Consider the following 12,175-nt stretch of genomic DNA (forward strand, 5'->3'; position numbering starts at 1 on the left):
GTGAAAAATGGGCATAAAACAAAAGTGCTGCGTTTATATTTCAGTGTATAAATCAGTCCTGTACTGTCGAGTTTGCAGCTCAGATTTCTTTACTCACTCCTCTACCTGCTCTGCTCGGATCAAATTTTCCACGCTCGAAATGAAAATAGCAGCCCCGGCTAAAAATGACCACCTCGACAGATGTGGAGCGAGCTCGGGCGGCAGGAAACGGTGAGAGTGTCACGTCTTTCACCGAGCGCAGAGAGGAGAGGTCGACCCAGAAACATGTGCTGCCTGAACTTTGGCTCTTTTTCTTCCTGTAAGGACGCCTTCTCTCTCTCTCGCTCGCTCTGGCTCTTTTTTTTCATGTCATGATCACACACCCATGTGCATGCAGCCAGGACGCCTTTTCCATCTGAAATTAGGTTTCTGTGTTGCTTTTCAGTTTGTTGCTATATTTCAAGAAACAATGCAGGGTGGATACAGCAAGCCACATCTGAAATGTGAGCTGAAACTACACTTTGTATTGATTTATCATAAAAAAACATGTTTACTGGTTTTCAATCCCACAGCTCACAGTCCATCTGGCTTTTTCACCGGGTGGAAGGAGTTAACTGTGATTTGATGACTAAGAAAAAGTTTTATCTCCCTCTGGTGGTGAGATGCTTTTGTGTAATTTCTGAGCTCATTTAAAGAGGACCCTATTATGCTCATTTCCATATTTTTACTAAAACACGTTCGCGTGGTTTAATCGTAAGACTTTGTTTTCCTCATTCTGTCTGTGCTTGAACACCATTTCTCTGTCTGAAATCTCTCTGTCGACCTCTTTTAAAAGCCCAATCATGGAAAGTATTGGCAATTTTTACTGCGAAAATGGCCAAGAAATGCTTTTAAAAACAACTGAAGATGTTGCAGCAGGACTATGATCTGAAATTGCGAAATTTACAACATTGGCAACCAAAATTACGTTTCCCTGACGATAGCATGTAGCTACATGTAGCGGCGTACTTCGGAGAATAGCGGCAATTTCTAATGTTAAACATCACCAATAAAAGCTCAACAATACAACCGGACATGTTCCAGCAGGATTATGATCCAAAATCAGAGAGAAATTTACAACATCAGCAACCAAAAAAGCTGGGGGGAGGAATCAGACCACACTGTTTTTACTCGCAGGGATTACTTTTACATATGTTTACCTCATTTTTTGAAACTTTGGCCATGTTTAATACAAACATCCTTCATTGTAACATGATAGTTTAAGCCACAAGTACTGGAAAGCATAATAGGTCCCCTTTAAACTCATTTTCACTTGTTTATTCAACTTCTCTGCCTTTGGTTTGTGGGAAGAGCGCAATCACTCCAAAGAAAGACATTTATTCCACATCCATAGTCAACAACAAACAAATAATTTGCAATTTACAGCCATATGTTGCATTTACAGTTGAAGTTTTAAGAGGAGATACAAAGGTCGTCCTGTTGAAAGAATAAATGAGTTCCTGCGCAGAACTTAATAATTTAGGTTCAAGCATGATTTTCATTGTTTATTCCATTAAAATTATGAACTACAGTCATTGCTATATTAACTCTTGCCCTATTCTGGCCTCTGGACGTGCATTTACTGGAAAACAGCCAGATGACTATTATCCACTTCAGTTCTTATGCAATCTGCTTCCAATAAAGACTTTTTGGCTGTTTTCCAGTTTATGCAAGTTTAAAATCCATCTAAACTCTTTGTGTTTTACTTAACTTTCATGTTAGCACCTCAGACTTTATATTCCACTCACATGCATTTCCCTGTAGAGTACTGGTGCTCCAGATTGTATATTTATTGACAAGATGAATAAGTTATGTCAGCGTCCACACAGCAAGTACACTGTACTTTTGGGAAATGCAGCCATGTGTGGAAGAATTCATCGTACGCTCACAGAAAGAGGAGTCCATACCTATAATTTCTGGTGTTGATGTTACTCCTCTGAAAAGGGCTATTTCTGTCCATCCTGTTGTTTTATGAGAAGCACACGGGGCCGATATCCAGGCCGAACTCCTGATCAGGCTTTCCAATGTCCATGGGGGCCACGTCCACGACGGGCAGCCTGGCAGACGTTTGCGTCCTGTACTCAATCACTGTCTTGCCCCACTCTCCGTTTGATTTCTGAACGGAAGAAAAAAGCCAGATTTATCAGTAGAAATGTCTTTTAATTGCTTTTTGTCATATTCAGGTGTGCTGTAATGACTTACCGTGCAGCCGTCCTCGATGACGGTGTATCGGAGGCGGTTGACGCCGAGAGCTCTCAGCTCCTGGCCGTTGGAGCCTTTAAGGACCAGAGCTTTCTTCAGGTTGGTGCTCTTTTCGTTTTTATAAGCCACGCTGTTCCTACAGTGGTAGGTGATGCTCTGGTGCGCCTCTTTGGACAAAAGCTGCAGCAGCTTCACCTGAACCGCCACCGCGTTGGGCTGCTCATCGGTATTTCCGTAGCGGAACTGAAATTAAATATAAATTTGACATTATCACACACACTGCATGCTGGATTTCAGGTCTCTAGATACTCTTGTTTTATATTTGTATGGAAACATACCCAAACTCCAAAACTAGAATTACCAGTCAAGCTGTTGTTACACTTTACATCCATGTCTGTGAAAACATGGATGCTTCACACACATCTTCCCCCCGGCGGCACAGACGACCTACACAATCAACTCAGTTTTAAGGTGGACACCCATGATCAATGTCATCAATTCAGTATCTGACCAAATGCCCTTCTGCTCCTGAATTATGCTGAGTAATAGCCAGAAAACGTTTTTCTTCGCAGAATAATATGATGTCCCAGTGAAGCTGACCTCTGATCTTTTGGATGTTACATGTCATCACTTCATCATTTTATCCTGTAAAACATTTGTGTTATGTTTGTCATAAACAGCATATGAATTCTTAAGTTATGGCCAAAAACATGTTTTCAGAGGTCATAGTGACCTTGAACTTTGACCGCCAAATTTTAATCAGTTCATTCTTTAGTCCAAGTGGGTGTTTGTGCCAAATTTGGAGAAATTCCCTTCCTTTGCAATAATGAGAATTATAGGGAAAAACATGTGCAGACGAACAGAAAAGCCAAAAAACTTAATGCTCGTTGCTGGCGCAGAGGCATATAAACAAAACAAATGACTTGATTTCTTACTTTGGATCCATCGTTTATGTCTGCTCCAAACCAGATGAGTTTGTTGGCGTTGGGGCTGGATTTCGTCCACCAGGCTTTGCGGGGAATGTTGGCTGGATTGGCATTGATGCAGGTCTCACCAGTTTCCATATTACAGAAGACTCTGATGGCATCCTTTATGCTTCCCTGGTTTGGATCGATCCAGTACTCACCTGTGTACGAAGTGCAACGGTCAGTCAACAGGTTTGTAATGGTCTACAGCAGAAAAGAGTTGAAAAAAGAAGAAAAACAGGCTCTTCACCGCTCTTTTTCTGAGGGTAACACTGTTTGATGTCCTGGCAGCTTTTCGCGGGGTTCATCTGGCTGCCATCGGGACTGCGGAGGTTTTGCAGATGTCCGCTGAGGGTCTTCAGAGTGGCGTGGACTCCGGTGTTTGCACGCAGGACGGCAGAGTTCTTGTTGGGAAGGGCCTCATCTTTGTTGATCTCTGGAAGTGCAGGAGGATCAGCGGCCACATCGTCCTCGACAAAGTCCACAGCTTCTGGCACAACGCCCTTCACGTCGTAATCGTAAGAGCCGGCAAACAGGTCTTCCACAGCTGCGGTGGGGGGTCCGGGTGGGCCTGGAGGGCCAGGTGGTCCGTCATCACCAGGTGGACCCTGAAGCAGAATAGAAATACAACTCGTTTTTTTAAAAACTTGACTTCACTTGCTAAGGACGCCAGCTCAGAAGTATCCTGAAAATGTTTTTTTTTGTGCAAATGAAATAATTGACCAATCTGTTTTACTAATCTAATGAAATAAAAAGTTCATCTCTGTGAGTTTTACTGATATTACAATACTGACGTTACTGTACTTTACTCTGAATAATACCAAGCTGCAACCCCTGGGGCTAAAAAATTAAGCCAACGTGGAGTTGACAAAAACTGCAGTTCCTCTAACGGCCACTTGAGGCTGACTCCAAAATCCCCGTAGACCCCCGTTATTATCATAAATGAATGAAAATGAAATAAATAAATAAACCGCCCGAGTCAGATGTTAGGTTTTTCCATTACTACATTTTGTTGTCATGGTTTTCTACCCATTTATTATTCATGCATTATTTGACCTAACCACTGCTGTAAATGCAGGGCTTAATTTGTGTCAGATCCTGCGGGAACAGGATCCGGTGCCTAATACGCTTGATCCAGCACCTCCTGTGTCACTATGAAAATATGTAAATACATTTTTTGTCTAAAATTTAATGTTATCTTTCTTGGTAGTCTTTATCTTCAATTGCTGTTGCACAAAAAAATACCCTGTTTTCCTACTTTAGCATTTTAAATAGCATTTTTTAAAGACAGGGAAAGAATGAGAGTGAGCGAGAGAAAAACGGTGAGCTTTAGGTTACGGAACGCAGAGTTTAGGAATTTGCACACGTCTTGTAAGCTTCTGAGATTTGAAACGACGGTTTGAATTAAGATGGCCTGCCCTAGTTTTTAAGACTGTTTTTTGCTAACAAGCAAAAATTAACATTTGCATTATTACAGTTAAACAAAGCTGTAAATGCACGATACTATAGCTGAAAGTTTGAAGTCACCTGCGGCCCGATGTCACCGATGGTACCTCTGCTTCCAGGAGCGCCCATGGCTCCAGGCTGACCGATGTTTCCTTCCTTTCCAGGGGGTCCTACCACTCCTGGAGGACCCTGTACAGAAACAAGTGAGACATTTCCACTGTGAAATAAGGCAAAGCTGCACTTGGACTGACTGTACATTTAAATAAGTATCACACACTCACCCTCGGCCCAGCTGGTCCAACAATACCTGTATCTCCTGGCTCACCTGTGGCGCCCTGAAATACAAAACAAGGACTTTTCATCATTTTGTTTTTAGTATCAATATTTCCTTGAACTTACTAGAAACAGAATTATCTGAACTGTTGAAAATCTTCAACATTTTGCTCACAGTTGTTCCTGGCAGGCCGTGGAGGCCGGTGAAACCTCTGTGTCCTTTCTGACCCCTCTCTCCTTGTTCTCCAGACGCTCCTTTCTCTCCCTGTGGTCCTTGTGGTCCCTTAAATTAGACACACATTGACAATTCAACATCTCATTGGAAAGCACACCAAAAACACCTATTCTGTTTTTTTGTATGTTTTTGGGGGGTATGAAGGAGGTGAAAAACAGGTATTTCATGCTCACCACTTTCCCTCGTACACCAGGTGCTCCTTGGGGTCCAGGAGTGCCTCTGGCACCCTAAATTCAAAACAATCCAAGAGATATGACAGAGCCGACTCTGCATTTTCCACTGACAGAGCAATCAACATTTGATTGAAATAAAATTTTAAATAACTGCATTTGCGTTTGTAAAACTCACGTTTTCGCCTCTTTGTCCCGGGTCGCCCGTCAGTCCCACAGGACCCTCACTTCCTGGAGACCCTGGAGTTCCAGCCAGACCCTCTGGACCAGAATTACCTTTGTCTCCCTGAAAACACACCAACACACACAAGTGATGACTACACGCAGGTGAATGCATGGTACCGTTTGAAGTCCACTCCTAAAAAAAAAAACAAAGAAAAAGCACACCATGTATGTATTCTCACCCTTTCTCCTACAAGACCGTCCGTCCCAGGAGGCCCCTCTGCTCCAGCAATGCCCTGAAGAAACACAGAAATAATGACATAATAATAAACACTAAACTGACTTTAAAAGCTGAATCACTGCAAAGAAACTATTGTATCGGGGTGCAAGAAAACAGGAATCAGGAATATTTGCTTTCTTTGAGGAAAACTTGAAACCTGGGGTTGCTGCCGCATAAAGAATACAAAATCTGTGAAGATGCATTGTGGTAGTATTTGATAACTGCAATACCAAACTTCAAATACTTGTCTAGCCAGTGGTGGACTCAGGCTATCTGAGGATGGGGTGAAAAAATAAAGTGCATGCAGGGACACCAGCGTGCAAAGCATGCAGGGCAGCCATTATGGTACTGCATCATGATTTCCTAATTTTAAGGCCACTATCAGCTGTTGCCAAAGCTTCATGGGTGTCGTAAGGCCATCTTTATTTTAAGTGGTAAAAGAAAAAAAATACAGTATGGCTTTATCTCAGCATTTAATGTAGTTCCTTGAAGAAAACAAAATTTGAATGTTAGATTTAACATAGTAATCATTGAAAAAATAAACTTGAAAATATATTAGAGTAAAATTTAGTAAAAAAAAGAACAATAGCCAAGCATCAGGGAGAAGATAACACTGAAGTTGTCCAAAAAAGAGCCTATGTAGTATGTTCAATTTTAAAAAAAGGGGATAATTCTAAAAAAAAATCCCAAAAAACTTATCTCTGATGCAATTTCTCAGGGAATAATCTGCACAAAATTCATAAAAATTGCTTGTTGCATTTTTTATTTTCTGCAGGTCTTGCTTTCACTATTTGGTTTAATTGTACAGTTTATCAGCTGTTCTGTACCGCTATTATTATGCATTAAAGATCAGTTGAAATATCCATAAAAAATATCAATTATGGGTCAGGGTGTTTTCAGTTTACTAAATAATACAAAAGGGTCCCGTAAGGAAAAAGGTTGTTAACCACTGCACTAGAGGGCACTCATCATTTCTTTGTCACATGAAGTCAAATCAAATGCAGCTCCAGTAAAATGTGATCTGGTCGGCTCCTGTAACATGTGGCCTGTAATTTTGTTCTTTTTCCATCTCCTAACATCATCAGCTGCTGCTTTAAAACTGTCCATGTTTCCGGATGGTTCTGGTGATCCATGGTTTCTGGTTGTGAAATGATTTAACTTAAGTTTTGGGTTTAGTTGCCATCAGTGTACAGCAGGCACGGGCAAAAAAGCCAAACTGCATGTATGTGAATAATCTCACGGATATTGATATTTTAGAGGAACTAATAAATACCGAACAGTCATAAAGTCTGTTTTTGGAACTGAAATCAAAGTTCATGTTTCCAAGAAAAAGGCAGGGCTGATTTTTTTGTGAGTGTAGTTGGAAACACCAGCTCAACACTTCAGAATAAAAGCTGTGTGATGAAGGTGGACATGACGAACCTCGGGGCCGGCGTCACCTCTTGGCCCGGTGGCCCCTGGTAATCCAACTCCACCATCAGGCCCTTTGCCTCCCTGAACTCCAGGAGCTCCGGCTTTTCCAGGTGGACCCTGAGGAAAAAATCAATACCAAGATTTAACAATTAATTTCATGACTTTAGCTAAACTTAGTGTTGCTTTGTGACCCAAAAAACCAACAACGTAACAAGGAGTACATACAGCAGGTCCAGGCAGTCCCATCAGGCCGCCCTCCCCTCTCAGACCAGGTATACCCACAATACCTCGCTGTCCTGCAGTTCCAGCAGGTCCTGGAGGCCCATCGGGCCCCTGACAAAAAAACACAAGACATACATTTCAGGATTATTTGTGTGGCTGCTTGAAGATTGTCAACAGCCTGAAGTGACAGACATCAGTGAACTCCTCCCTGCTTCTTACCGGAGGACCGTCCTCTCCAGAGTCTCCCTTCTCTCCGGGGCTGCCTGGTGCGCCTGCAGGTCCTCTCTCTCCTTGACGTCCTTGAGATCCGTTCTCTCCAACAATTCCAGGAGTTCCAGACTTTCCTGGAGGACCAATAGGCCCATCGGCTCCAACAGCACCCTGAAACACACACAGAGTCTTCCCTCAATCCAGATTTCTCGTGCACTTTTTTATGTAAACCTAAAAAAACGCACTGATGGCTGTAAAGGAGGAAGTAATATAAAGGCAAGTTGGGTGGTGGATGGGTCAAACAAACACAGTACTTTCTCCCGGGAGGCAGGTGTTTGTGTCCTGTGTGAAATCAAGTAAAGGAACATAAAATGACACTCAGGTGAGTTTGTTCTACGTCGTCATCATTTTTATTTCCCTAAACCGAACCGAAGCGACTTGACGTCAAGTGTGGTAAGGAGGAGGTCTGCAGTTAAGAGTTTTCAGTGAGAGCAAATACCGTCACCGGGGACTGTGACACTTATCAGTCATTTAAAAATAACAGAAAATCATGGCTATAAGTCAATCAAGTGTACGATCATACTCTGCAACTTATTTCAAGACCAAAGTGTGCTTTTGTGCTTACATGTAGCTATTCCTGTTTTAACATATTTTATGTGTTAAATTCTGAAAATGAAAGAATATTTCATATTTATGATTAGGACTGATGTTGGTTAATAAAAATAAACTCAATAAAAGCAGAGAATCAAATTAGTGTATTAAATGTTTTATAGCCTGATTTTGAAAAGCACATTTTGCGTTGAATCTCGTGGTAGATTTTGTCACAGTCCAGGAAAAGAATAAAGATTTGTCTTTTTTTTTTTTTTTTAAATGTTGTGTACATTTGCTATATTGTTACATCCCTAGTAACCAATCAACTCACAAGAGGGCCGGGTGGTCCGACTCCTCCGGGTAACCCAGGGAAACCAGGAGAGCCCTGTGGGAAGAAAACGGTGCAAAAATTAATCAAAAAAGTGATTAATGCATGTCAAAATGTACACTAAGACCAATGATACAACAAACTGAATTCATAGGCAAAGAAACTGAGTCTGTGAAGCTGTTAAGACTTTGAGTAGTTTTAAAATTTGAAACTCACTGTTGCACCCTGCGTTCCTCTGCCACCTTTCAGTCCAGTCACACCAAGAGGTCCCTAAAAATACACACAAATAGAAATGCATCAATTGTTATCGACTGACTTGTGGTTCGACATGTTTTTTTACACTGTAGTTCACTTTGTGTACCTGTCCTCCTGGTTTCCCAGCCATGCCCTGTGGTCCAGGTGCTCCTCCCTCTCCCTTCAGACCTGGCTCACCTGTTTCACCTTTAGTACCGGGCTGACCATCAGGACCCTACGAAACAAACACGAGGTTTTTAGTCAAGCCTTTGTGGATTTATTTATTGGGATATTTTGGACATGACTGCCACTTACAACAGGTCCAGGGAAGCCAGCAGCACCAATTGGACCAGGGTCACCAGTCGAACCCTGTTAACACAAAAATAATCTTTATTTCAAAGAAATAGATGTAAAAGTATTCAAAGCTAATGTCAACTTAATGACAGTTTAAAAATACAGTGATGTACTGACAGGGACTCCTCTGGTGCCTCGGCGTCCTGTAGGTCCTGGTGGGCCGGGTTCACCCTGAAATAAAGAGTAAAAAAGTCAAGGCAAATATTTGTTAGGATTTTTTTTTTACATGTGCATGTCATTTAAACTTGAATCAATAAGAATTTTACAGATTTAAGACTTAAATAAGCCTAAATTAACAGTTAGGCCTCATATCCAGTGCAAATTAAAATTAAAATCTGAATTTATATCTGAATTCAGATGTGGAGATGCTCTTATTATCTGCCTTTTTTCCCTCGTTTAGATCTTTTTTAATTCTATATCTGCTACTCCAATATTGTGCATTTTGTATAATTTTTTTCTGGCGTCTTTCTTTTCAGAAATGTGATAATTTGGCCAACAATATGAACATTTTTAGGTTTTTGGTACATATGATTTCAGCTTTCGGGCTCACCTTCTCTCCATTGGGTCCACTGGAACCGACAGGTCCAACAGGACCAGGAAGCCCCTTTAAAGGAAAGGAAATAGTTTATAAGAATATCATAACACACAAGAGATTGTCAGCCACAGTTTTTTTCAGTCTTGGTGTCATTAGATAAAAATATTTGCTGCAAACATTTTCTGCTTAGAAATCAGTTGTGTAGTTCTGGACTCACCCGTGCACCATCAGCTCCAGCTTTACCCTCAGCTCCGCTCTCTCCGACCGAGCCCTGTTAGAAGAAATCATCGAATCAACGACTCAAATTCCTTAAACACTAGAAAGGCCAGAAGGCCGTGAGTCGTCATTTTCACCTCCAGATTCCAAACTCTATAATATCTCAAGATAAATACCCAGTATAGAGGTTAATACATTTATTGTGTTCGGATATATTTTTAAAAATGAAATAACACCAAAATGTACATCTTAAGTTTAATTGCACTTTATTTTTTTTACATGTGTCATCTAGTTATATTATTTTATGTATGATGATTTTTTACATTATTTAGGTGGAGGCTCCAAATAAGCCCAGTGGGGTTTCTGTGTCTCCCCGCACTGCATCTCTTTGTCATGTTCGTTTTTTTTTAATTGTGCAAAGAAATAACACTAAAAAAGTTGTAAACATTGCAATTCATTTAAGCCTCCGTCAAAGAACTTGGTGTCAAAATTTGAGAGATTTATAACTCAGAGTTACAGTCGTTCCTAGTCTCCCCTACTTTTTGTCCCTCAGAGCAGCGCAGCAGAGTAGAGCTCACCTGCGGTGATCTGGATGATCTGTGTCCGATAAAAGTTGGTGTTTTCTTTTCCTCTTTGGCTTATCTTAAGAATTACTTACTAATGAGGATTTGCGTCGACTCTCAAAGTTTCATTTTTGACAGAGACCATGATCGTTGCCAAGCAACCAAGATGCAACTGCCACTGTGCAAAAATGTATCAATTTAACCGAGGCAAAATCTGTCCGGACAGTATAACCACCGGTGGCCGAAATAGGTAAAAATCATCACATTTTCTAACATTTATATGAAAATACAGACATTTTTGGGAAAAGTCAGGGAACAGCAGCATTTTAATTTTAAATTTAACAAAGCTATATGACAGATAAATGTGAAAATGGTCAAAATGACCATCATGGCAGTTGTAGTGTTAACAACCTGCTGACATCAGCAGCAGATATTGTGCTCTACTGAGGGTCCAGACAGTGAAGAAATCCCTATCTTCACTTCTTTGCAGATGATCTATTCTTTTACTTACTGCATCTCCCTTTGGGCCTGAGGGTCCAGATATGCCTCTCTCTCCTGGCATACCCTGAAGTCCTGGACCACCTGCCTCTCCAAGAGCGCCCTTAGGACCAATGCTACCCTAAAATGCACAACACAGTCAGGCTAACAGTAAACAACATACACATGCACACATTTAAATATCATAAATTGATTCTTCTTCTGGTAACAATACCTTTGGCCCATCTGGTCCTGGTCCACCTGGACTACCTTTAGGTCCCTGCAGCCCATTGGGTCCAATTTCACCTCTCTCCCCAGGAGGTCCTCTTTCTCCCTGCAAGGATGACCGTGAGATAAAGACACGCAGCACTTTTCTTATTGCAATACATAATTAAATGCATTGACTTGTTGCTGATCATTTTTAATAGGAGCTACGCCTGTATTTAGAAAAACCGTGATGGACTTACCCTTGGACCTGTACCTCCGTTAGCACCAGCCTCTCCTGCAAGACCCTGGAAAAAGCACATTCTCCTTAATGTAGTCTCATGTAGTCAAACTGATCTCCACAGCACTGCATCAGTGCTAAAGAAAGGTCTGAAAGCTCATACAATCATTCTGCTATAGAGAAAAACTGCTCAAGCTTATTTGTATTTCTTAAACCCGTCACAATTGTCTTGGGCGGCATTGCCGGACTTTGACGGGGAAAAGGTGTTGCACTCATCTGACCAAGAATTGAAGCAATATGTCTACAATGTATACAATATACAATAATGTTGTACAGTATGTAATTTGGGGCTACATTTAAAAGAATTGTGCTGTCTGAATGAAAATAAGATTATATTTTGTCATACCTCATTGCCTGGTTTTCCTGACTCTCCGGGTGGACCTGGAAGTCCAGGCAAACCCTAAAAAAACAATTTGTGTTTAATGTGAGTAACAATAATGAACAAGATTGACATTTACAACACTAACTGAGTACTTTTATAGTCATGAGGTACCTGGAAACCATGCAGTCCCTGTGGTCCCTGCTCTCCTCTCTTTCCTGCCGGACCCTGGAGAAATACAACAAAACATCTAAACATCATACGTTAAAATCACTGATGTCGAGATTGTCTAAACTGTTAGATGCTTACAGCGGGGCCGGCTGGACCAGCAGCGCCTTCCTCTCCGTCTTTTCCATGCACACCCTAAAAGACAGATACATATTTTAATATTCATAATTATTTTTGGTATATTTATGACACACTGACGTTTGAAATTAAACTCTCTTCTATGATCTTT

The 12,175-nt window shown here is 41.2% G+C and overlaps 1 protein-coding gene across 3 annotated transcripts in view; it reads right to left on the reverse strand.

Moving 5' to 3' along the window:
- Window positions 1–1,281: 1,281 nt before the first annotated feature.
- Window positions 1,282–12,175, reverse strand: part of LOC121962910 (uncharacterized) — a 42,598-nt gene continuing 31,704 nt past the window's right edge. For all 3 annotated transcript variants that reach the window (XM_088074320.1, XM_042513233.2, XM_088074319.1), the window contains 26 exons: window positions 12,028–12,081; window positions 11,893–11,946; window positions 11,746–11,799; window positions 11,362–11,406; window positions 11,130–11,228; window positions 10,929–11,036; window positions 9,856–9,909; window positions 9,654–9,707; window positions 9,221–9,274; window positions 9,065–9,118; window positions 8,877–8,984; window positions 8,732–8,785; window positions 8,519–8,572; window positions 7,606–7,767; window positions 7,390–7,497; window positions 7,174–7,281; window positions 5,714–5,767; window positions 5,488–5,595; window positions 5,313–5,366; window positions 5,080–5,187; window positions 4,913–4,966; window positions 4,713–4,820; window positions 3,436–3,793; window positions 3,156–3,346; window positions 2,221–2,463; window positions 1,282–2,134 (listed from right to left, as the gene is read on the reverse strand). In XM_088074320.1, the coding sequence (XP_087930446.1) occupies window positions 1,988–2,134; window positions 2,221–2,463; window positions 3,156–3,346; window positions 3,436–3,793; window positions 4,713–4,820; window positions 4,913–4,966; window positions 5,080–5,187; window positions 5,313–5,366; window positions 5,488–5,595; window positions 5,714–5,767; window positions 7,174–7,281; window positions 7,390–7,497; window positions 7,606–7,767; window positions 8,519–8,572; window positions 8,732–8,785; window positions 8,877–8,984; window positions 9,065–9,118; window positions 9,221–9,274; window positions 9,654–9,707; window positions 9,856–9,909; window positions 10,929–11,036; window positions 11,130–11,228; window positions 11,362–11,406; window positions 11,746–11,799; window positions 11,893–11,946; window positions 12,028–12,081 (2,649 nt within the window). In that variant the 3' untranslated portion in view covers window positions 1,282–1,987. The remainder of the gene's footprint in view (window positions 2,135–2,220; window positions 2,464–3,155; window positions 3,347–3,435; window positions 3,794–4,712; window positions 4,821–4,912; window positions 4,967–5,079; window positions 5,188–5,312; window positions 5,367–5,487; window positions 5,596–5,713; window positions 5,768–7,173; window positions 7,282–7,389; window positions 7,498–7,605; window positions 7,768–8,518; window positions 8,573–8,731; window positions 8,786–8,876; window positions 8,985–9,064; window positions 9,119–9,220; window positions 9,275–9,653; window positions 9,708–9,855; window positions 9,910–10,928; window positions 11,037–11,129; window positions 11,229–11,361; window positions 11,407–11,745; window positions 11,800–11,892; window positions 11,947–12,027; window positions 12,082–12,175) is intronic.

Source organism: Plectropomus leopardus, chromosome 24 (assembly GCF_026936395.1).
Source record: "Plectropomus leopardus strain MGB_pleo_1.0 chromosome 24, ASM2693639v1, whole genome shotgun sequence".
Lineage (NCBI taxonomy): Eukaryota > Metazoa > Chordata > Actinopteri > Perciformes > Serranidae > Plectropomus > Plectropomus leopardus.